At 34.6% G+C, this 24,634-nt stretch overlaps 1 protein-coding gene across 1 annotated transcript; it reads left to right on the top strand.

Annotated features, from left to right (window-relative positions):
• Nucleotides 1-374: 374 nt before the first annotated feature.
• LOC127700370 (nucleoredoxin-like) lies at nt 375-23,814 on the top strand. Its single transcript, XM_052203817.1, has 6 exons — nt 375-666; nt 2,346-2,545; nt 7,619-7,775; nt 19,654-19,731; nt 22,946-23,148; nt 23,421-23,814. The coding sequence occupies exons 1-6, from the start codon at nt 573-575 to the stop codon at nt 23,562-23,564; spliced, it is 876 nt and encodes a 291-aa protein (XP_052059777.1). The 5' UTR covers nt 375-572; the 3' UTR covers nt 23,565-23,814.
• Nucleotides 23,815-24,634: the final 820 nt, after the last annotated feature.

Genomic DNA, 24,634 nt, shown 5'->3' with positions numbered 1-24,634 from the left:
AGAAGAATCTATCAAAATATTTGGGATGCTATAAATAACAAAGAAGCTAATTTCATTCTAATGTGGACATCAAAATCTAGCAATTAATTACATAATAATCAATTATGTAATAATCATGTAATAATCAAATTATCACTATTTCATAGATTAATCTTTCTTCTTTCTTTTGGTTCCTCATTTTAAATTATATCAGTATAAATTGTCTGATTAGGGGTGAAAAAAAATTATGTTGTGCTACCATAAGTTAGTAAATAAATTAAACTGTAGTGAATGAAAACATACTTGCATGGTTTCACATGATTACCAATGCTATTAATTACATTACACAAAACACGTCAGACGTGTAAATGATTCATTTATCTATTTTTAACATTTACACATTAACAGGTTAAAATAAGACCTAAAAATAGACTAGTGAGTGGACAGTGTATTCTAAATCTTTAAATATTCGACCTCTACATTCTAGAAGTTCATACTAAAATAAGACATAAAAATAGATTAGTGAGTGAACATTGTAGTATAAATGATTAACGATTCGACCACTTTAGACTACACAGACATCTAGATACAAAATGGAGAAAATAATTGACCTCTTTGGTGAGAAAGTCGAAGGCAAGAATGGTGATGTTGCTATAAAAGATCTCTGTGGTGAAAAGAAACTTATAGGTAAGACTGTTTTAATTAGTTAATAAAAAGGAATAACGTGTGCAAAATCTCTGGTAAAGTTCTTTTTTGTTATGCACTAATAAATTGTACCTTTCAAAATGGTTCTCAACCGCATCGGTGGTTTCATGGTAGTATGTTCGCCTCGAGTGCGGGAGGTCGTGGGTTCGAACTCCGGTCGGGTCAAACAAAATACTTTTAAATTGGTATTTGCTGCTTCTCCGCTAAGCACGCGGCATTATGGAGTAAGAGCAAAGACTGGTCGTCTCGGAATCAGAATAATGTGTCCGGGTAAGGTGACATGTCATCCTGCGGACTGTTCTTCTTCTTCTTCCAGGTAAGGAACCGGATTCAAAATTGAATGTTATTGGTTCCGCGCGAAAACTTTACGCAGTGTTATACCTTGTAAACTAGCACGTTAAAAATCCGGCTCAGCGTGTCGGTCTAGTTCAAAGCAGGGTTAATATTTATAAATACATTAACACGCTGTCGTCCTGGATAAGCATATAAATTTGCCGCTGGACGTTAAGCAGCCATTCATCATCAAATAAGCATATAAATTTGCCGCTGGACGTTAAGCAGCCATTCATCATCATCAAAATGGTTCTATCGACCTGAGTGACCAGTAATGTTCCCATATGATGTGTGGTAAATGGACGTTTCCAGAAATAGTCTGTTTACCCCATCCCATTTTTTTCAAATGGAAACACGCTTATGTCTAATCTTTTTTCCTAAGAATTGTTTTTGCCGATTTCACAAAAATTTCTGAAATTCCATCGTTTTTTTCACCAATTTTGTTTTACCAAACAAAACCAAAAATGAAATCCAATATTTTTCATAAGGTTTGACACACAAAAAAAATGTCAGGTTATACGAGATATTCTAGCATCTTCCAAAAGGGGGGGGGGCAGAAAATTTCTGAAACAGCCCATTATGTATCATTTTTTTTATATCTGTATTTTGCCTGCTTAATGGCGATGACTGATAACAATGTTTTGAAAGGTTTTTCTGTACACATGTCTGTAAGAAATTTTCTCCTCGGGAAAATGAGAGAAGGTTTGATAGGGTAAGAAACTAACTATGTCGATATATTTGATTTATCTTTGATATATGCATGCCGACTGTGTAGGATTAAATATTGTCCGCTATGAAAATTATGTCCACCGGACACTTTTTCACAGTAAATTGTGTCCACGGACATAATGTTATTATGAAATATTGTCCGGACGATATTTACTTGTGAAATCGTGCCCACAGATGTGAATAAGTGTCCTTCAAAGAAAGGACAATATTTCATATGAAAAAGTGTCCTTCGTAGGTTCTTAATTGGTTTGTATTAGTAATAGGAAATTAAATATAGCTAAAACATTTCAGTGACTTTTTATTATCTCCCTTTAAAGGACAATTTTTACTGTGAAAAAGTGTCTCTTATTCGAACATCAACATTTACAGGACAGAATTTAATAGTTTTATTATGAAATTATGTCCGATTGAATGGACACTTTTTAACAGCATCGGACACATTTAAATGAACCTTTTCTGTGAAAAAGTGTCCACCTGGACACTTTTTCACAGGACACTTTTATGGCTCACAACTGTACTCTTTTTTCATTGTTAGTTTAAATGCGTGTTTACTTATGCTTGCTCATTTCTTTACTGTATTATAAAATTATATAATACAGGTGTTTATTTTTCTGCACATTGGTGTCCACCTTGCCGTGCCTTTACACCACATTTGGCCAAGAAATATGAGACATGGAAGAAAGCTGGTCATCCATTTGAAGTCATCTTTGTTAGTTCTGACAGGGACCAGTCTAATTTTGACGATTATTATAAAGAGATGCCTTGGTTAACCATTCCATATGACGACGAAGAACGAAGGGTAATCATTTAGTTTGTTTTTTTCCTTTCTTAAAGCGTAATGGTGGTAGCGTGCTCGCCTCGACTGCGCGATGTCATTTTTCGGCACTTTGGTCGGATCAAACAAAAAAACTTTAAAAATAGTATTTGCTGCTTCCCGCTAAGAACGCGGCTTTAGGAGTAAGAGCAAATACTGGTCGGTTCGGAGTCAGAATATGTCTAGGTAGGGTGACATATTTTCCTGTGGACTTATTTTGTTAACTAGACCACTAAAAATCCGGATCAGCGTGTCGGTCTAATACAATGCAGGGTTTATAATCATATCGCATTTACTTGTCCCGAATATGAATTTAAGTTGCCGCTGGACGTTAAACAACCATTACTCATCATATTAAAAAAAATGCATGCACAGATGTCGTTTTAGTTAGGCGATTACCATTTCATATTCTGGGGGCAGGAGCCGTTTTCGTCTGTTCCTAGGACGGCTGATTTATTTTTCGTGATACAAAAATGTATAGCCTCATGAAAATTTATTTTCGGTTTTGTACACAATTGTACATAATTACTTTTAAATAAAATATGTAATGGCATTCATATATAGAGAAGCACCGATAACTGGGCGGTAGTAAAATAATAATAGTACGAAATCGACTTAAGTTTGCATGTAATCGGTTCTTCGAATAACCAACAACAGGGACACTCGAGATTCAAAGTTTGGAAAGCATAAAACACAAACTGTTTGTATAACTGCATGAAAAAAACATAAAGAACCAAAGAAAAAGACATTTTATTTTTTACCCTTGTCCGTCTGTACGTCCGTCCGTCCGTATGTCCATTCTCTAACTTTAGTTTGCCTCAACCAAATGTTATGAAACTTATACACAATGCTAAATACCACAAAACACAGATCAAGTTTGAATTTTGGTGATGTCACTTTTACCGTTCTAGAGTTATGCCCCTTTACAAGTGGAATAAAATGCTCCGCTGGGGCGCAGCTTGATACGACCGCAGAGGTCGAACCCTGAACAGTTGGGGCAAGTATGGAAACAACATTCAAGCTTGATACAGCACTGAATTTGGATTGTAATTAAATATTTGACACAGCATAGGTTTCTGACACAGAATGAATGTGGTCTAAGAACTTAAAAAATTTTAATTTACCTATTCAAACCATTTCATTATTATTTGCTTTTATATATGAATCAGAAATAACCAATTTAAAATGGAAAATTTTAAAGAAAAAAAAGGAAAAAAAAAATCCCCACCCAAAATTTTTTGAACCCCCTTATGATTCATCACCCCCAAACTCAATCCCAGCCTTCACTTTGTGGTATGGTACCTTGCAGCAGTGGCGGATCCAGAGGAGGGGTTCCGGGTGTTGGAACCCCCCCCCCCCCTTTTTCTTGACGATCAATGCATTTGAATGGGGACATATAGTTGGAACCCCCCCCCCTTTATCCTGGGTTGGGAACCCCCCTTTTAAAAATGGCTGGATCCGCCCCTGCCTTGCAGTACAATTTCAGAGAGATCCACACACTTGAACACAAGTTATTGTCTGGAAACTAGAAAAATGCTTGTTTTTTGGCCCCTTTTTGGCCCCAAATTCCTAAACGTTTAGGGCAATTACCCCCAAACTCAAACCCAGCTTTTAAAAGCAATTTAGGTGAAGCTTTATCAGCAACATTTTATATTGGCAAATTTCCAATGAAGTTCATTAAACTAAAGTTATTGGCAAATTTCCAATGGAATTTATTAATAATACAGTTTTTGGCAAATTTCCAATATAAAAATTGCTGAATTTTTATACGACCTCAAAAATTTTTTTGTGGTCGTATATTGGTATGACGTTGGCGTCGTCGTCGTCGTTGTCGTTGTCGTCGTCGTCCGGCGTCGTCCTGCGTCGTCCGAAGACACATTGGTTTTCGCACTCTAACTTTAGTTTAAGTGAATGGATCTTTATGAAATTTTACCACAAGGTTCAATACCACAAAAGGAAGGTTGGGATTGATTTTGGGGGTTATGGTACCAACAGTAAAGGAATTAGGGGCCAAAAGGGGCCAAAAATAAGCATTTTTGTAACTTCCAGACATAACTTGTGTGTTAGTGTATGGATCTCTCTGACATTGTACCACAAGGTTCCATATCACTAAAGGAATGCTGGGATTGATTTTGGGGGTAATTGCCTCAAAATTTTAGGAATTAGGGGCCAAAAAGGGGCAAAAAACAAGCATTTTTCTAGTTTCATGACAATAACTTGTGTGTAAGTGTATGGATCTTTCTGAAATTGTACTACAAGGTTCCATATCACAAAGGGAAAGCTGGAATTGAGTTTGGGGGTAATTGCCGAAACGTTTAGGAATTGGGGGCCAAAAAGGGGCCAAAAAACACATTTTTCTAGTTTCCAGACAATAACTTGTGTTCAAGTGTATGGATCTCTCTGAAATTGTACTGCAAGGTACCATACCACAAAGGAAAGGCTGGGATTGATGATGGGGGTACTTGCCTCAATATTTTAGGAATTTGGGGCCAAAAAGGGGCCAAAAACAAGCATTTTTCTAGTTTCAGGACAATAACTTGTGTGTAAGTGTATGGATCTTTCTGAAATTGTACTACAAGGTTCCATATCACAAAGGGAAAGCTGGGTTTGAGTTTGGGGGTAATTGCCCTAAACGTTTAGGAATTTGGGGCCAAAAAGGGGCCAAAAAACACATTTTTCTAGTTTCCAGACAATAACTTGTGTTCAAGTGTATGGATCTCTCTGAAATTGTACTGCAAGGTACCATACCACAAAGGGAAGGCTGGGATTGAGTTTGGGGGTGATGAATCATAAGGGGGTTCAAAAAATTTTGGGGGGGGGGGATTTTTTTTTTTTTTTCCTTTTTTGTTTCTTTTAAAATTTTCCATTTTAAGTTGGTTATTTCTGATTTATATTTAAAATCAAATAATAATGATATGGTAGGAGATACACACCAAACAGGATGTGTAAATTATTATATGATAAGTATTGTGCAATAGCAAGAAATTTTCAATTGCACAGTATTGCACAATAGCAAGAAATCTTCAATTGCACAGTATTGCGCAATAGCAAGAAATCTTCAATTGCACAGTATTGCGCAATAGCAAGAAATATCCAATAGCACAATATTGCGCAATAGCAAGAAATTGTCAATTGTACAGTATTGCGCAATAGCAAGAAATATTTAATAGCACAGGATTGTGCAAAAGAAGATACTTCCTATAAATTGCTTATTTCTTGACCAATTTCAATGGGGTTTTATTCTTGATTTCATGGGGTTCTTTAATATGCTGAATCTAACCATGTATTTAGGTTTTGGATTTTGGGCCCCGTTTTTAAATTTGTCCACATTGAGGTCCAAAGGGTCCAAAATTAAACTTTGTTTGATTTCATCAAAAATTGAATTATTGGGGTTCTTTGATATGCCGAATCTAACCGTGTATCTAAATTCTTAAATTTTGGTTCCGTTTTCAAATTGGTCTACATTAAGGTCCAAAGGGTCCAAAATTAAACTTAACAAAAATAGAATTCTTAGGGTTCTTTGATATGCTGAATCTAAACATGTATTTAGATTTTTGATTATGGGCCCAGTTTTCAAGTTGGTCCAAATCAGGGTCCAAAATTAAACTTTGTTTGATTTCAACAAAAATTGAATATATGGGGTTCTTTGATATGCTGAATCTAACCATGTATTTAGATTTTTGAATTTCGGGCCTGTTATCAACTTTGTCCACATTGAGGTCAAAAGGGTCCAAAATTAAACTTTGTTTGATTTCATCAAAAATTGAATTATTGGGGTTCTTTGATATGCCGAATCTAACCGTGTATTTAGATTCTTAATTTTTGGTTCCGTTTTCAAATTGGTCTACATTCAGGTCCAAAGGGTCTAAAATTAAACTTAGTTTGATTTTAACAAAAATTGAATTCTTAGGGTTCTTTGATATGCTGAATCTAAACATGTATTTAGGTTTTTGATTATGGGCCCAGTTTTCAAGTTGGTCCAAATCGGGGTCCAAAATTAAACTTTGTTTGATTTCAACAAAAATTGAATATATGGGTTTCTTTGATATGCTGAATCTAACCATGTATTTAGATTTTTGATTTTTGGGCCCCGTTATCAACTTTGTCCACATTGAGGTCAAAAGGGTCCAAAATTAAACTTTGTTTGATTTCATCAAAAATTGAATTCTTGGGGTTCTTTGATATGCTGAATCTAACCATGTATTTAGATTTTGGATATTGGACCATAATAGGTAAATGTCCTTTTTAAAATTTTTAAGTTCTTAGACCACATTCATTCTGTGTTAGAAACCTATGCTGTGTCAAATATTTAATCACAATCCAAATGCAAAGCTGTATCAAGCTTGAATGTTGTGTCCATACTTCCCCCAACTGTTCAGGGTTCGATCTTTGCGGTCGTATCAAGCTGCGCCCTGCGGAGCATTTTATTTATTTCCGTTCTCTAACTTATGTTTGCCTCAACCAAATGTTATGAAACTTATACACAATGCTTATTACCACAAAACACAGATCAAGTTTGACTTTGGGTGGCGTCACGTTTACCTTTGTAGAATTATGCCCCTTTGTAAATGGAAAAATTGCTGAATTTTTCGTTGCCGTTCTCTAAAGTTTACTTCAACCAAATGTTATGAAACTTATACACAATGCTTATTACCACAAAACTCAGATCAAGTACGAATTTGGGTAGCGTCACTTTTACCGTTCTTGAGTTATGTCCCTTTATAACGTTATATGCAAGCGGGGGCATCATCTGTGTCCCATGGACACATTCCCCATTTATTTAGATGTTTTATATGCAATGAACATGTTTTACTGATTTTACGTGCATTAAGTACATATATGCATCTTCTTTTAGATTATTTGTTCAATAATATTTATAAAATAAAATGAAGCATTATATTTTTCGATTTTTGGTCCGAGTTGAATGTATATGTCGATGTATTTTAGATTTTATAAACATGTCTGATATGATTAAATAATCCGAAAATGGCCGCAAAGATGGCTGTCATTGTTCATTGACCTCATTTTCTGTTCCTACATGACATCTTTTTTCATTAGAACAAGTTGTCAGAAACGTTTGAAGTGCAGGGTATACCTACATTAGCAATTGTATGTGGAAAAACTGGTACGGTCATCAGCGAGGACGCTTCAGAAGATGTAGGCGAAAGTGATGAGTTTCCGAAAACGTGGAATACAGATCCGGTTAATATCATAGGTAAGATCGGTAAAAGTGGTCAAAATTTTGCGGAGCATACTTTTTAGCTCAGCTGGCCCGAAGGTTACCTGTTATCTTCAATACTGTGGAGCTAGGTTAAAAGTGTAGAATGCAAAAATGGTCAGCACGTGAAGATCTTTATTTCCCTAAACATTTCAGAAAAATCTGTCTTCAGGTTGTGAAAATATTGCCCCTGAAATATTCATTTTTGCAGTGCTTTGCTGTTATCTTGAAAATTAAAGGAGCTAAGCTAAAAGTTTAACTCACAAAAAAGATCAGCAGGACAATATTTTAGAAAATCTGACAATATTGTTTCGGAGTTGTTGCCCTGCAATGTAGATTTTTTTTTTTTGCAGTTTTGGCTTTTGTCTCAAAACTGTAGGATGTAAATTGCAAAAATGATCAGCAAAAAATAACTAGTATGTGCATATAAATGTCATCATTAGCAGACTGGCACCTGTTCACCAGGTGAGCGATATAGACAAAGACGTGCCTTTTGTTTTAATAGGAGGCGGTTGTATACGGTGTGTGGAGTTGACCACCTGGAGCGCATGCTATGTCGTCTTGTGCATATTGAAATTTAGAAATTAATAATTTTTAAGAATAAAATGAAATATTTAGAAAGCATCGAATTAAAAGTTAATAAAATGTCTCTATAACAGAATCGTTAGGCATACAATTATTGCTTCAAATTAAATACGACTGAAAAAAGTCATAACTCTGGGGTACGTCCTGAAACCCGGACCGGACTGGACTCCGGACCCGGACTTTGGTATGAAACCCGGACCCGGACCGGACGCCGGACCCGTACTGGGTAAAAATTATTGGGGGAAAGTGAATTTTCTTGGAATTATGTTTCCCTTATTTATTCATGAGAAGGGAGATAGTTTTTTGGAGAAGTGTATTAAGATGCATTATGATAATAATAAATCATACCTACAGTATGTATATTTACAAATAACTTTAAAACACATGGAAATATTGTTTGGATAAATTTATAGGGGGAAAGTGAATTTTCTTCGAATTATGTTTTCGTTTTTTATTCAAGAGAAGGAAGTTAAATTTTTGGAGAACTGTAACAAGATGCATTATAATTTATAATAATAAAAATAAATCCTACCTACAGTATGCATATTTACAAATGACCTTAAAACACATGGAAATATTTTAGGATAAATTATAGGGGAAAGTGAATTTTCTTAGAATTATATTTTCCTTTTTTATTCAGGAGAAGGATGGTAATTTTTGGAGAACTATAACAAGATGCATTATAATAATAATAATAAATAAATCATACATACAGTGTGTTTATTTACAAATTTGTTATACATAAACAAGTGGTAGTAAATTTGCCTCATATGAGTTAAGAAATGTATCGTGTATCACTGTCGGACTCAAAACAAACAAAATGTGTATGTATATTACACCTGAACGTTCCAAACTACCGGCCGTGTATTCTGATGTATACACAGTGGTATATATGGTCAGCAGTCAGCGATGCATGAACCAGCATTACGTAATTGTATAATAAGTGTTTTTAGTCCGACAGGAAATCGTTTGAATACCTGGTCATGTCTCCTCACAATACCTCTGGCAAGAAATCCGTAGCCATGCTGATGATCAAATTAGGGAAGGACCGAATTAAACAAATTTATTAAATTAAAGCGTTATGAACAAAATCAGATTTTGAAAACTTTGTTTACACGGAACACCGCTAGTTTGACTTTGAACTATGAGATAATTTATAAAAGTGTTCCGTCAACAAGCTTTACGACAATAAACAGTTTATATACAGTTAGTAATCGTAATGCAATACACGCAGGTATAGTAAACTTCAAGCTAGTCCGGGGTCGTGTCAGGTCACAGCCCGGACTCACCTGTTCAAGGTTGTGTATTACATCGTTGATCGCTGCTTACGTGTCTTTTATTGATTATTCCGATGACAATTAAATAATTAAAGAAATAAAGAAATGAATAAAGAAAAAAAGAAAAAAAAAACATCTTTCAATTCAGCAATTAATTGAATATATATATATAATTCCTATACTCCTAGTCCGGGGTTACTTCAGGTCACGTCCCGGACTCACCTAGTTTTATTTTGTTGATTCTCGGATAAACGTCTTTTGTTAATTTTTCCGATGACAATCAAATAAGCAAAAAGTTAGATGAATAAAACTGAAAAACCTCTTTTTATCAAATAATGTGTAAAGTTTAATATTTCTATCGATGTCTATATTTTGCAAATACACCTAGTCCGGGGTCACTTCAGGTCACCACCCGGACTCGCCTATTACGACCAACATTTGATTATTTCGTTGAATCTCGCATAAATGTCTTTTAAATTTTCTATGTATTACACGTAAGATCAAATGTTCCGTCAACAAGCTTTACGACAATAAACAGTTTATATACAGTTAGTAATCGTAATGCAATACACGCAGGTATAGTAAACTTCAAGCTAGTCCGGGGTCGTGTCAGGTCACAGCCCGGACTCACCTGTTCAAGATTGTGTATTACATCGTTGATCGCTGCTTACGTGTCTTTTATTGATTATTCCGATGACAATTACACTCTGGAACCAGAAAATTTTCAAAATCAAAAGGCAGTCTACATTTACCCTCCAAACAGCAGTATGAAGTTTGTAGTCATTTAATCAAAGTATAGCTATAGTGCGTGATGTCAAAAACTTCCTTAATTTGGTAACTTATGGTACAATATGTGAAAAATTTACTGAAATGTGACAGCTAATGAACCGTAACTCTAGAACGACATATCAGAATTTTGTTAATTCGAAAAGGAGCTTCCTTTTATCAATAGTGTAATTTTATTAGGAAATCAATCCAATCCTACTGGAGGTATAATGGATCTCTCTGACATTGTACCACAAGGTTCCATATCACAAAAGGAATGCTGGGATTGATTTTGGGGGTAATTGCCTCAAAATTTTAGGAATTAGGGGCCAAAAAAGGGGCAAAAAACAAGCATTTTTCTAGTTTCATGACAATAACTTGTGTGTAAGTGTATGGATCTTTCTGAAATTGTACTACAAGGTTCCATATCACAAAGGGAAAGCTGGGTTTGAGTTTGGGGGTAATTTCCCTACACGTTTAGGAATTTGGGGCCAAAAAGGGGCAAAAAAACACATTTTTCTAGTTTCCAGACAATAACTTGTGTTCAAGTATATGGATCTCTCTGAAATTGTACTGCAAGGTACCATACCACAAAGGAAAGGCTGGGATTGAGTTTGGGGTGATGAATCATAAGGGGGTTCAAAAAATTTGGGGGGGGGGGATTTTTTTTTTTTCCTTTTTTTTTTCTTTTAAAATTTTTCATTTTAAGTTGGTTATTTCTGATTTATATTTAAACGCAAATAATAATGATATGGTAGGCGATACACACCAAACAGGATGTGTAAATTATTATATAATAAGTATTGTGCAATAGCAAGAAATTTTCAATTGCACAGTATTGCACAATAGCAAGAAATCTTCAATTGCACAGTATTGCGCAATAGCAAGAAATCTTCAATTGCACAGTATTGCGCAATAGCAAGAAATATCCATTAGCACAATATTGCGCAATAGCAAGAAATTGTCAATTGTACAGTATTGCGCAATAGCAAAACATATTTAATTGCACAGTATTGTGCAAAAGAAGATACTTCGTATAAATTGCTTATTTCTTGACCAATTTCAATGGGGTTTTTTCTTGAATTCTTGGGGTTCTTTAATATGCTGAATCTAACCGTGTATTTAGTTTTTGGATTTTGGGCCCCGTTTTTAAATTGGTCCACATTGAGGTCCAAAGGGTCCAAAATTAAACTTTGTTTGATTTCATCAAAAATTGAATTATTGGGGTTCTTTGATATGCCGAATCTAACCGTGTATTTAGATTCTTAATTTTTGGTTCCGTTTTCAAATTGGTCTACATTAAGGTCCAAAGGGTCCAAAATTAAACTTAGTTTGATTTTAACAAAAATTGAATTCTTAGGGTTCTTTGATATGCTGAATCTTAACATGTATTTAGATTTTTGATTATGGGCCCAGTTTTCAAGTTGGTCCAAATCGGGGTCCAAAATTAAACTTTGTTTGATTTCAACAAAAATTGAATATATGGGATTCTTTGATATGCTGAATCTAACCATGTATTTAGATTTTTGATTTTTGGGCCCCGTTATCAACTTTGTCCACATTGAGGTCAAAAGGGTCCAAAATTAAACTTTGTTTGATTTCATCAAAAATTAAATTCTTGGGGTTCTTTGATATGCTGATTTTCTAACCATGTATTTAGATTTTGGATATTGGACCATAAAAATATGTGAATTTCCAATTTAAAATTTTGAAGTTCTTAGACCACATTCATTCTGTGTCAGAAACCTATGCTGTGTCAAATATTTAATCACAATCCAAATGCAAAGCTGTATCAAGCTTGAATGTTGTGTCCATACTTGCCCCAACTGTTCAGGGTTCGACCTCTGCGGTCGTATCAAGCTGCGCCCTGCGGAGCATTTTATTAGCAGTTACTATTAATTAATATTAATTTTAGCCAAGACTATGTATGTCATTTTATATTTTAAAACTTTTATGATGTATTTAAATGGGTAATTTTGGTTGCAAACTGCATTAGAAATTTGAATTGAGATACTGACCATATCTTGAGGGAAAGAATTTTTTTGGGGAATAAGGGAAAGGGGGGAGGTGAAAAAAATTGGAGGGGGGACAATTTTTCTCATTTCAGATTTCAGAAATTAAAAGAAAATTTCTTCAAATATTTTTTTTGGGGGGGTTCATATTCAACAGCATAGTGTATTGCACAAAAGCAAAAAACCGGGGTAAAATAAATTTTTTTTTGGTTGGGGGGGGGGGGGTCAATTGGCAACAACATAGTGTATTGCACAAAAGCAATAAATTGAATATAAATTCAAATCATATAACCAATTTGAAGTTCTTTGACTACAGTTATTCTGTGTCAGAAACCTATTATGTGTCAAAAATTTAGTTACAATCCAAATTCAGACCTGTATCAAGCGTGAATATTGTGTCCATTTTGGCCCAACTTTTCAGGGTTGGACATCTGCGGTCGTATCCAGTTGCGCTCAGCGAAGCAATTTATTGACAATACAATGCACATGTATCGTGTACTAGCATCATTAAGTCATGCTAAATTACTGAAATCTTCGAAATTTTAGCATTTTGGTTAATTTTTAGACGGTTTCCGTCTGAAATGGAAGTGGCCCCATTTGTGTTCATTCTTAATATTTAAATGTAAGTTGTATTTGATGATAATACATAACATATATAAAGGTTGAGAATGAACACGGATGCGGCCACTTTCATTTTTGACAAAAACCATCTAAAAAGTGACGTATTATGTCATATTTGATAGATTTTTCATATTTAAGCTTGAATTTGAGCGTCTTTAATGACTAAATCAGTTCAAATCTTTCACATAAACTAATTGAATCGACTGAAGTAGACACTTAAGTGTTTAAAAAGTGTCCAAAATCTTTCATCCGATGAACTTGAATTTTGAGGCCAAAATCGGCCCTTACCGGACCTACTCCTTTGTGTACGACATGTGAACGGACGGACGGACAGACGGAAACCGGTATACCATAATACATACCGAACGTCGATGATAGGCGTATAAAAACAGTTACATACCACTGCCGTGACGTCATGCCGGTTTTGTTTTTATTTAAAATTTCAATGATATTATGCCTAAGGACTTACATGAAATCTTATCATACAACTAATGATGGGTTTGCTTGTGTATACGTTTTATTTATTCTACAGTATTGTATAAATATTACCCTTGGCCAAGACTATAATATTTATCTGCTGACGTTTCATGTTATGAGACACGCATTATAGATTGTTAAACGACTATTGAAACTTTAACTGTAATGGGTTTTAAAAGTGTTAGAGACTGGAACTTTACAAAGTAAATACAATAATGGTCAATGATTCCAAATATTGAACATTTGAAATTAAGTGTGACAGGATTGCTTCCCTTGCATTGTCTCAGTGGAAAAATGGACAGAATTTTCGGACATTATATAAAAGAATTTCGTAAAATCATTATTTTTCTTGTATATACAATATTTCTTAGGGATTTTGTTAATTTTTATTATGGAAGGTTTAAGTCAAGTTTGGAAGATTAAGCTTATCTAATTTCATGTTTCAATTTGTTTTTTCAATTAGCGACATTTAATTCAATCTTACCTTGTATTCTTGTATCTATTTAATTCGATAAATAAGTCTGTATGTTCTATTGTTAATTATATTCTTATTCGTCAGACTTAAAAAAACATAAATTATTTATACAATAAAACTCAACACATGTATCAGAAATGAGCTCTCCTTTTGAGAGTAGCAAACATTTTATTACCAAACGTATGAAAATTCTCAAAAATCATTTCATTTTTCTCCACGATCTGGTAAAACACATACCGGCTCATTCTCAGCCGTTATATAAAACAGTCATACGTATACGGGCTCAATCACAGCCACTCAGTCAAACATAAATATACATCAATCTACAAAAAAGAACTATTAGATTAATTTTAAGGAATACAAGTAGTCATTACTTTTGACACAAGAAGACTTTTATGATGTGGGGATGGGGGAGGAGTACGGAGTACGTTACTCAGCTTTAGACAGAATTTCGAATGATAACATTATGATTTCTATTTATTCTATATGAAACAACAAGCACGAGAAACACGAGCCAAATCTTAAGATACCTAGAAAACCTGTATAATTCGGTGATTAATTAATTTATACCTCTCCGGATTATACCTGCAATGCGACACATTACATTCAATGAAAACCATTATATAAACATTACAGGTATTCTAAAACGCGTGCTGATGTGAACAAACACACGTGTTTACCAAAACAAATACATGTGTTTCCGTACTATTAATAAATATATTAATTTGCTATCTGCTAACTTTTCTATAATCCGTTAATTGTATTTATTATACTTCACGTAAAAATGCAATATTTTGATTGGCTTATACGAGGGTGTTAATTTACTCTATTCTATGGCAAATACTGACTCTATTACCCTTCACGGAGACGCTTGATCAAGTGTGCGCTTTATTAAATACGACTCTATCCTATGGCAAATACTGACTCTATTACCCTTCACGGAGACGCTTGATCAAGTTTTTGAGTTTGGGGTTAATTGCCCTAAACGTTCAGGAATTGAGGGCAAAAAAGGGGCCAAAAACAAGCATTTTTATACGCCCGTTTACGGGACGTATTATGGTATACCGTTGTCCGTCTGTCCGTCCGTCCGTCGTCAACATGTCGGACATTAACTCAAAAACGCTTAAACCAATTTGCATAAAACTTTCGTGAATTGTTTATATCTAATGACGTGAGCTCCCTTTCGTTTTTTATAAATTTCAGATTTTACGTTTCCGAGTTATGAGGTTTTATTCATTAAAAAAGGGGGATTTTCCAGTTTTCGGACAATAACTCCAAAATGCCTTCACCAATTTGCAAGACATTTTGGTGAATTGTTTATATCTATTGACATGAGCTCCCTTTCCATTTTCATAAATTTTAGATTTTACGTTTCCGAGTTATGGTGTTTTATTCATTAATAAAATGCTCCGCAGGGCGCAGCTTGATACGACCGCAGAGGTCGAACCCTGAACAGTTGGGGCAAGTATGGACACAACATTCAAGCTTGATACAGCTTTGCATTTGGATTGTGATTAAATATTTGACACAGCATAGGTTTCTGACACAGAAAGAATGTGGTCTAAGAACTTGAATTTTTTTAATTTACCTATTATGGTCCAATGTCCAAAATCAAAATACATGGTTAGATTCAGCATATCAAAGAACCCCATATATTCAATTTTTGTTAAAATCAAACAAAGTTTAATTTTGGACCCCAACTTGGACAAACTTGAAAACTGGGCCCATAATCAAAAATCTAAACACATGTTTAGATTCAGCATATCAAAGAACCCCAAGAATTCAATTTTTGCTAAAATCAAACTAAGTTTAATTTTGGACCCTTTGGACCTTAATGTAGACCAATTTAAAAAACGGGACTTAAAATTAAGAATCTAAATACACGGTTAGATTCAGCATATCAAAGAACCCCAAGAATTCAATTTTTGATGAAATCAAACAAAGTTTAATTTTGGACCCTTTTGACCTCAATGTGGACAAAGTTGATAACGGGGCCCAAAAATCAAAAATCTAAATACATGGTTAGATTCAGCATATCAAAGAACCCCATATATTCAATTTTTGTTGAAATCAAACAAAGTTTAATTTTGGACCCCGATTTGGACCAACTTGAAAACTGGGCCCATAATCAAAAATCTAAATACATGTTTAGATTCAGCATATCAAAGAACCCTAAGAATTCATTTTTTGTTAAAATCAAACTAAGTTTAATTTTGGACCCTTTGGACCTTAATGTAGACCAATTTGAAAACGGAACCAAAAATTAAGAATCTAAATACACGGTTAGATTCAGCATATCAAAGAACCCCAATAATTCAATTTTTGACGAAATCAAACAAAGTTTAATTTTGGACCCTTTGGACCTCAATGTGGACCAATTTAAAAACGGGGCCCAAAATCCAAAAACTAAATACACAGTTAGATTCAGCATATTAAAGAACCCCAAGAATTCAAGAATAAAACCCCATTGACAATTTCTTGCTATTGCGCAATATTGTGCTATTGGATATTTCTTGCTATTGCGCAATACTGTGCAATTGAAGATTTCTTGCTATTGCGCAATACTGTGCAATTGAAGATTTTTTGCTATTGTGCAATACTGTGCAATTAAAAATTTCTTGCTATTGCACAATACTTATTATATAATAATTTACACATCCTGTTTGGTGTGTATCTCCTACCATATCATTATTATTTGCTTTTAAATATAAATCAGATCTAACCAACTTAAAATGGAAAATTTTAAAAGAAAAAAAAAGGAAAAAAAGAAAAAAAAATGAAACCCCCCCCCCCCCCCAATTTTTTTGAACCCCCTTATGATTCATCACCCCCAAACTCAATCCCAGCCTTCCCTTTGTGGTATGGTACCTTGCAGTACAATTTCAGAGAGATCCATACACTTGAACACAAGTTATTGTCTGGAAACTAGAAAAATGTGTTTTTTGGCCCCTTTTTGGCCCCAAATTCCTAAACGTTTAGGGCAATTACCCCCAAACTCAAACCCAGCTTTCCCTTTCTGATATTGAACCTTGTAGTACAATTTCAGAAAGATCCATACACTTACACACAAGTTATTGTCCTGAAACTAGAAAAATGCTTGTTTTTTGCCCCTTTTTGGCCCCTAATTCCTAAATTATCGAGGCAATTACCCCCAAACTCAATTCCAGCTTTCCCTTTGTGATATGGAACCTTGTAGTACAATTTCAGAAAGATCCATACACTTACACACAAGTTATTGTCATGAAACTAGAAAAATGCTTGTTTTTTGCCCCTTTTTTGGCCCCTAATTCCTAAAATTTTGAGGCAATTACCCCCAAAATCAATCCCAGCATTCCTTTTGTGATATGGAACCTTGAGGTACAATGTCAGAGAGATCCATACACTAACACACAAGTTATGTCTGGAAGTTACAAAAATGCTTATTTTTGGCCCCTTTTTAGCCCCTAATTCCTTTACTGTTGGTACCATAACCCCCAAAATCAATCCCAACCTTCCTTTTGTGGTATTGAACCTTGTGGTAAAATTTCATAGAGATCCAATCACTTAAACTAAAGTTAGAGTGCGAAAACGAATGCGTCTTCGGACGACGCCGGACGACGCCAGACGACGACGACGACGACGACGACGACGCCAACGTCATACCAATTTACGACCACAAAATTTTTTTTGCGGTCGTATAAAAAGGGGGGATTTTCCAGTTTTCGGAAAATACCTCAAAAATGCTTGCAGCAGTTCTCATGAAAATTTGGTGAATTGACAAAAGCTCCCTTTCGATTTTCATAAATTTCTGATATGACATTGAGAACTGATTGAACTTTATTCTTTGAAAATTCGACGGGCGTATCATGCGCGCATGGCGCAGCTGTTTATTCTAGTTTCCAGACAATAACTTGTGTTTAAGTGTATGGGTCTCTCTAAAATTGTACTACAAAGTTCCATACCCTAAAGGGAAGGCTGGGATTGCGTTTCGGGTTAATTACTCCAAAATGGAAGGGGGGGGGGGGGGCAAAAAGTTGTGGGGATTTTTTTCCAATTTTTTGGGGGTTCATTTTTTTTCTTCAAAATTTTTGAAATCTTCAATTGCACAGTATTGCGCAATGGCACAGTATTGCTCAATAGCACAGTATTGGGCAAAAGCAAGACATCTTCAATATCACAGTTTTCCGCAATAGCAAGAAATATTCAATTGCACGGTATTGCACAATAGCACAGTATTGCGCAATAGGAAGAAATCTTCAACTGCACAGTATTGCGCAATAGCAAGAAATCTTCAATTGCACAGTATTGCGCAATAGCAAAAAATCTTCAACTGCACAGTATTGCGCAACAACAGAGTATTGCACAATAGCAATTTTTTTTCCAATTTTTTGGGAGGTTAATTTTTTTTCTTCAAAATTTTTGAAATCAATTGCACAGTATTGCGCAATAGCACAGTATTGCACAATAGCACAGTATTGTGCAATAGCACAGTATTGCGCAATAGCACAGTATTGTACAATAGCACAATATTGGGAAAAAGCAAGACATCTTCAATTACACAGTATTGCGCAATAGCAAGAAATCTTCAGTTGCACAGTATTGTGCAATAGCACAGTATTGTGCAATATCACAGTATTGCGCAATAGCAAGAAATATTCAATGGCACAGTATTGCACAATAGCACAGTATTGCGCAATAGGAAGAAATCTTCAACTGCACAGTATTGCGCAATAGCAAGAAATCTTCAATTGCACAGTATTGCGCAATAGCAAAAAATCTTCAATTGCACAGTATTGCGCAACAACACAGTATTGCACATACAATAGCAAGAAATCTTCAATTGCACAGTATTGCGCAATAGCAAGAAATCTTTAATTGAAAACAAATACGAATGTTTTAACCAATTTCGATGGGATTAATTAAGTCTTTAATTTTTGGGGGTTTTAACCTTGTATAATTTTTTTGGATATTGGGCCCCATTTTTAAATTGGTCTACATTGAGGCCAAAAGGATCCAAAATTAAACTTTGTTTGATTTCATCAAAAACTGAATTATTGCGGCTGTATGATTTGCTGAATCTTATTGAGCATTTAGATTTTTATTTTGGGCCCTGTTTTCAAATTAGTTCATATTCAGGTTTGAAGGGTCCAAAATTAAACTTTGTTTGATTTCAACTAAAATTAAATTATTGGTGTTTTTTTATATGCTGAATCTAACCATGTTGTTAGATTTTGGATATCAGACCATTCTAGGTAAATTAAATGTCATTTAAGATCTTTGACCACATTTATTTTGTGTCAGAAACCTACATTATGTCAAAAATTTGATCACAATCCAAATTCAGACAATATCAAGCTTCTCTAGTTCCTACTGTAAACGAATATATTATCAAACTTCAATCAACGGATCATTTACATCTGTTATTGTGTCCATAAACAAATATTTTCCATGCATTATTTATTTTCCATTCCCATACCTCTTTAATAGCACGTATGTACATGTAAATACTTTCCATGATCGGGAAACGTGTTCATACCTGATAGTTTTTACATTTATAATTACCTACATAATCCATACGTCAATAACTGTACTGAGTCAGTATATATCAGAGTTTAATATAGCTTGACCACGAACTTGTTGTGAAATAATCACCTCGAGATAACTGAATATGTCTGCCATTGTAGAATTGATTGGAGATAAAGTGAAAGGAAAAGATGGGGCTGTAGATACCAGTTCTTTTACCGGAGCAGAGAAGGTTGTCGGTAAGATTTTAACAATGCTATTTTGATTTCTCTCTCCATTCAATCTTAACAAGCTTAAGTTTACAACTTTATGGTCCATTGATTTTAAGATATTTTTTTGACTTACGGTAAAAACTGCTGTATATGCACATGCACTTGTCTCAGAAAAAAATTTCCTATATAGGCCTACCTTAATACATTGAGGGTATATAGGAAATTTTTTTTCTGAGACAAGTGCCTGTGTGTATATGTATTGACTATTGTTTTCGTTTCATGAAAAAAATATGTATTCAATTTCGGCCGAGTTGTCAAATTGGATTAACCAGTTCTCTTTCCATAGGTACTGTTATTCGTTGATTTATTGTGTTAATCACCTTTTGATGTTTTCTCTCATTTCGAACAATTATTAATTTGAACAAGGATTTGTATAGTTCTTTCTGTCGTAAAATCAATGATTTGAACAAAGTTTCCAATAGATATGAAATGTAGTAGAAATCTAATTGTTTAAGGATAATACACAATTTATATATCTCCAATAACACATGTAAACAATAGCAACATATAGATCTACAGAAAATTCAAGGTTAACTGATTGTGTTGACATACATGTGTAAATATTTGTGTATGAATTATCTCACGTATTGGGAAATCCAAGTTTAAATGGTTTATATGTTGGTTACAACAGAGACATATATGTCTCTGGTTACAATAACAGAATTTGTCAGTTCAGAGTTTTAATTTTGTGTTAGGTTTGTATGGATTATTTTATAACAGTTTAGGGAGCTACCATTTGATTTTTATGGGGGGGGGGGGGGGCGCTAGGATGAAAAATTGTGTCCTGCATTTATTATACGACCGTAAAAATTTGTGATCGTATATTGGTATGAGGTTGGCGTCGTCGTCGTCGTCGTCGTCGTCCGAAGACACATTGGTTTTGCACTCTAACTTTAGTTTAAGTGAATGGATCTCTATGAAATTTTACCATAAGGTTCAATACCACAAAAGGAAGGTTGGGATTGATTTTGGGGGTTATGGTACCAACAGTTAAGGAATTAGGGGCCAAAAATAAGCATTTTTGTAACTTCCAGACATAACTTGTGTGTTAGTGTATGGATCTCTCTGACATTGTACCACAAGGTTCCATATCACAAAGGGAATTCTGGGATTGATTTTGGGGTAATTACCTCAAAATTGTAGGAATTAGAGGCTAAAAAAGGGGTAAAAAACAAGCATTTTTCTAGTTTCATGACAATAACTTGTGTGTAAGTGTATGGATCTTTCTGAAATTGTACTACAAGGTTCCATATCACAAAAGGAAAGCTGGAATTGAGTTTGGGAGTAATTGCTCAAAACGTTTAGGAAAAAGGGGCCAAAGGGGCCAAAAATAAGCATTTTTCTAGTTTCCTGACAATAACTTGTGTTCAAGTGCATGGATCTCTCTGAAATTGTACTGCAAGGTACCATACTACAAAGGGAAGGCTGGGATTGATTTTGGGGGTAATTGCCTCAAAATTTTAGGAATTAGGGGCCAAAAAGGGGCCAAAAAGGGGCCAAAAAGCTTGAATGTTGTGTCCATACTTGCTCCAACTGTTCAGGGTTCGACCTCTGGGGTCGTATCAAGCTGCGCCCAGCGGAGCATTTTATTTTTTTTTTGCCAAGTTGCTCATCCTGCCTTTTTTTTTACTCAAAACTTCTGTCCTTCCTTTTTTTCAAATTTCATCCTAGCCCCCCCCCCCCCCCCTTATCCCCCCTTCCCCCCCCCCCCATAAAAATCAAATGGTAGCTACCTTAGGGGGTTGAAGGAGGGGACTCTTTCATACATATCCCTTTTGTTAATGTAAACTAATCAAAGGGTCTTTTTACCGTTGTACACTGTGCTATAACGGAAAAGCATCGAAACATTTACTGTTTTAAGGCTTTAAAGCGCTAAATGATTCCACTTTGAATGATGCACTATGTAACAACAAAATAGGAATACTTATTATATATCATTAAAACAACAAACAAATGTATACAAATTTAAAAAAAAAAATCTATTATCATAAATATATTTCGAGAATATTTTTATGTGCATTCTATAAATTAAAAGTTCTCCTTTTTATTCCCCCGCCGTAGCGGTGGGGGCATTAAGTTTTACCCTTGTCCGTCTGTACATACGTACGAACGTCTGTACGTCCCAAAGTTGTTTTCTGTTCTCTAACTTTAGTTTGCCTCAACCAAATGTTATGAAACTTATACAAAATGCTCATTACCACAAAACACAGATCAAGTTCGAATTTTGGTGGTGTCGCTTTAACCGTTCTAGAGTTATGCCCTTTACAAATGGAAAAATTGCTGATGTTTTCGTTTCCGTTCTTTACCTTTAGTTTGCCTAAACCAAATGTTATGAAACTTATACACAATGCTTATAACCACAAAATACAGATCAAGTTCGAATTTTGGTGGTGTCGCTTTAACCGTTCTAGAGTTATGCCCCTTTACAAATGGAAAAAATGCTGAATTTTTCGTTTCCGTTCTCCAACTTAAGTTAGCCTCAACCAAATGTTATGAAACTTATACACAATACTTATTACCACAAAACTCAGATCAAGTACAAATTTGGGTAGCATCACTTTTACTGTTCTTCAGTTATGTCCCTTTATAACTTTATATAATATGCAATCAGGGGCATCATCATCTGTGTCCCATGGACACATTCCCCATTTATTATTTTTTATTATTGTCATTTGATTCTTAAAATTGAAAATAATTATATTTTTTATTTTCAATCAAATATGTCGGAGTTTTACTTGCAAAAATCTTATTTTTTATACCCCAAATCCAGGCTATTTTGCATTCACTTTGTCAATCCGTTCGTACAACTTTGAAATATTTTAGTCATACTTTTATCAGAAACTATTGAACAGAATGATTTCATATGATATTTGGTCAGTGGTATGTTGTAACGTGTGAGCACTTTACATATCTGTCAGATGCCTATAAGCTAGCCTTGGGGAGACAATTTGATTTTCGGTCGGGGGATGGGCAGTAGGATTTTGACAAAAAAATAAGCATAAATACTTTTTGTTCTTTTTCGGATGTATATATATATTATCATGATGGTGAGTTGTGTAACCCTGATTCCTAAGTATTCTTGGATTTGTTTATTTGTCAAGCGTTCGTTTTTGGCAATGAACGCTGAGTGTCAAATTGCATTGTACTTATGTTTTCAAAATATATTTATGTACGTTTTCAGGTTTGTACTTTTCCGCCCATTGGTGTCCGCCATGTCGAGGATTCACACCAGTTCTTGCAAAGAAGTATGAAGACTGGAAAAAAGCTGGAGCCAAAAACTTTGGGATTGTGTTCATAAGTTCTGATCGTGATGAATCTAGTTTTAATGAATATTATAAAGAAATGCCATGGCTAGCAATGGATTTCGAAAAAAGAGATTTGAAGGTTTGTTGTGTTATAACTTTAAGGTTGTCACAAGTGACATGAAGAAGTGCCAGTTGGCAAAAAATTTAATAATTACAATCTTTCTTTGAAACGCTGTTGCTACAATAAACCTCTGTGATATGAATAGATAAAATGGGATGTTTGATAAAGGTCAATCAAACAGAAAATTACGACACAAACAGCCAACAGACAAACATTCTTCAACAAGATTTATATAATTATATATACAATATCCATAGAAATTGTATTCCATTTTAACCTTGTTATTACAGGCTACTTGCAGTAGTAAGTTTGGAGTGAGTGGTATTCCAACTTTGATCATTTTGAACGGTAACACAGGAGAAATAATAGATAAAAATGGTCGTGGTGCTGTTCAGTCATCAGAAACATTCCCAGCTGCATGGAACATAAAATAAAGACATTACATAGATAGTAAATGATACTTTTAAATCTGCAATCATCTGCAATATTTATTTAAAAACCACATCTACATGTTTTGATAATCTTTATACAATGTTAATTATGATCTTTAAGTTGTGTGTTATTGTAAAAACTTATTTATAATTTGTTTAGGATATCATTCATTTATCTTTTCTTTTATTATTAAAAATTTCCTTTAAAAAACTCGATTGTTTTTCATCCATCGGAAATAAAGTTTGAACGCTTCCCATTGTTTTTCATCCATCCGAAATAAAGTTCGAACGCTTCCCATTGTTTTTCATCCAACCGAAATCAAAGTTTGAACGCTTCCCATTGTTTTTCATCCAGCCGAAATAAAGTTTAAACACTTCCCATTGTTTTTCATCCAGCCGAAATAAAGTTCGAACGCTTCCCATTGTTTTTCATCCAGCCGAAATCAAAGTTTGAACGCTTCCCATTGTTTTTCATCCAGCCGAAATAAAGTTGGTGTCGTCGTCGTCCGAAGACACATTGGCTTTCGCACTCTAACTTTAGTTTAAGTGAATGGATCTCTATGAAATTTTACCATAAGGTTCAATACCACAAAAGGAAGGTTGGGATTGATTTTGGAGGTAATTGCATCAAAATTTTAGGAATTAGGGGCAAAAAGGGGCAAAAAACAAGCATTTTTCTAGTTTCATAACAATAACTTGTGTGTAAGTGTATGGATCTCTCTGACATTGTACCACAAGGTTCCATATCACAAAGGGAATGCTGGGATTGATTTTGGGGGTAATTGCCTCCACATTTTAGGAATTAGGGGCCAAAAAAGGGGCAAAAAACAAGCATTTTTCTAGTTTCATGACAATAACTTGTGTGTAAGTGTATGGATCTTTATGAAATTGTACTACAAGGTTCCAAATCACAAAGGGAAAGCTGGAATTGAGTTTGGGGGTAATTGCCCAAAACGTTTAGGAATAAGGGGCCAAAAAAGGGGCCAAAAATAAGCATTTCTTTAGTTTCCAGACAATAACTTGTGTTCAAGTGTATGGATCTCTCTGAAATTGTACTGCAAGGTACCATACCA

This window comes from Mytilus californianus, unplaced genomic scaffold (assembly GCF_021869535.1).
Source record: "Mytilus californianus isolate M0D057914Y unplaced genomic scaffold, xbMytCali1.0.p SCAF_5, whole genome shotgun sequence".
In the NCBI taxonomy this organism is placed as follows: domain Eukaryota; kingdom Metazoa; phylum Mollusca; class Bivalvia; order Mytilida; family Mytilidae; genus Mytilus; species Mytilus californianus.
This window is presented reverse-complemented; position numbering and strand designations above follow the sequence as displayed.

Coding starts and splice junctions, on each gene's coding strand:
- LOC127700370 (XM_052203817.1), top strand. CDS start 573: ATGGAGAAAATAATTGACCTCTTTGGTGAGAAAGTCGAAGGCAAGAAT. Junction 667..2,345: donor TGGTGAAAAGAAACTTATAG/GTAAGACTGTTT, acceptor TATATAATACAG/GTGTTTATTTTTCTGCACAT. Junction 19,732..22,945: donor CGGAGCAGAGAAGGTTGTCG/GTAAGATTTTAA, acceptor GTACGTTTTCAG/GTTTGTACTTTTCCGCCCAT.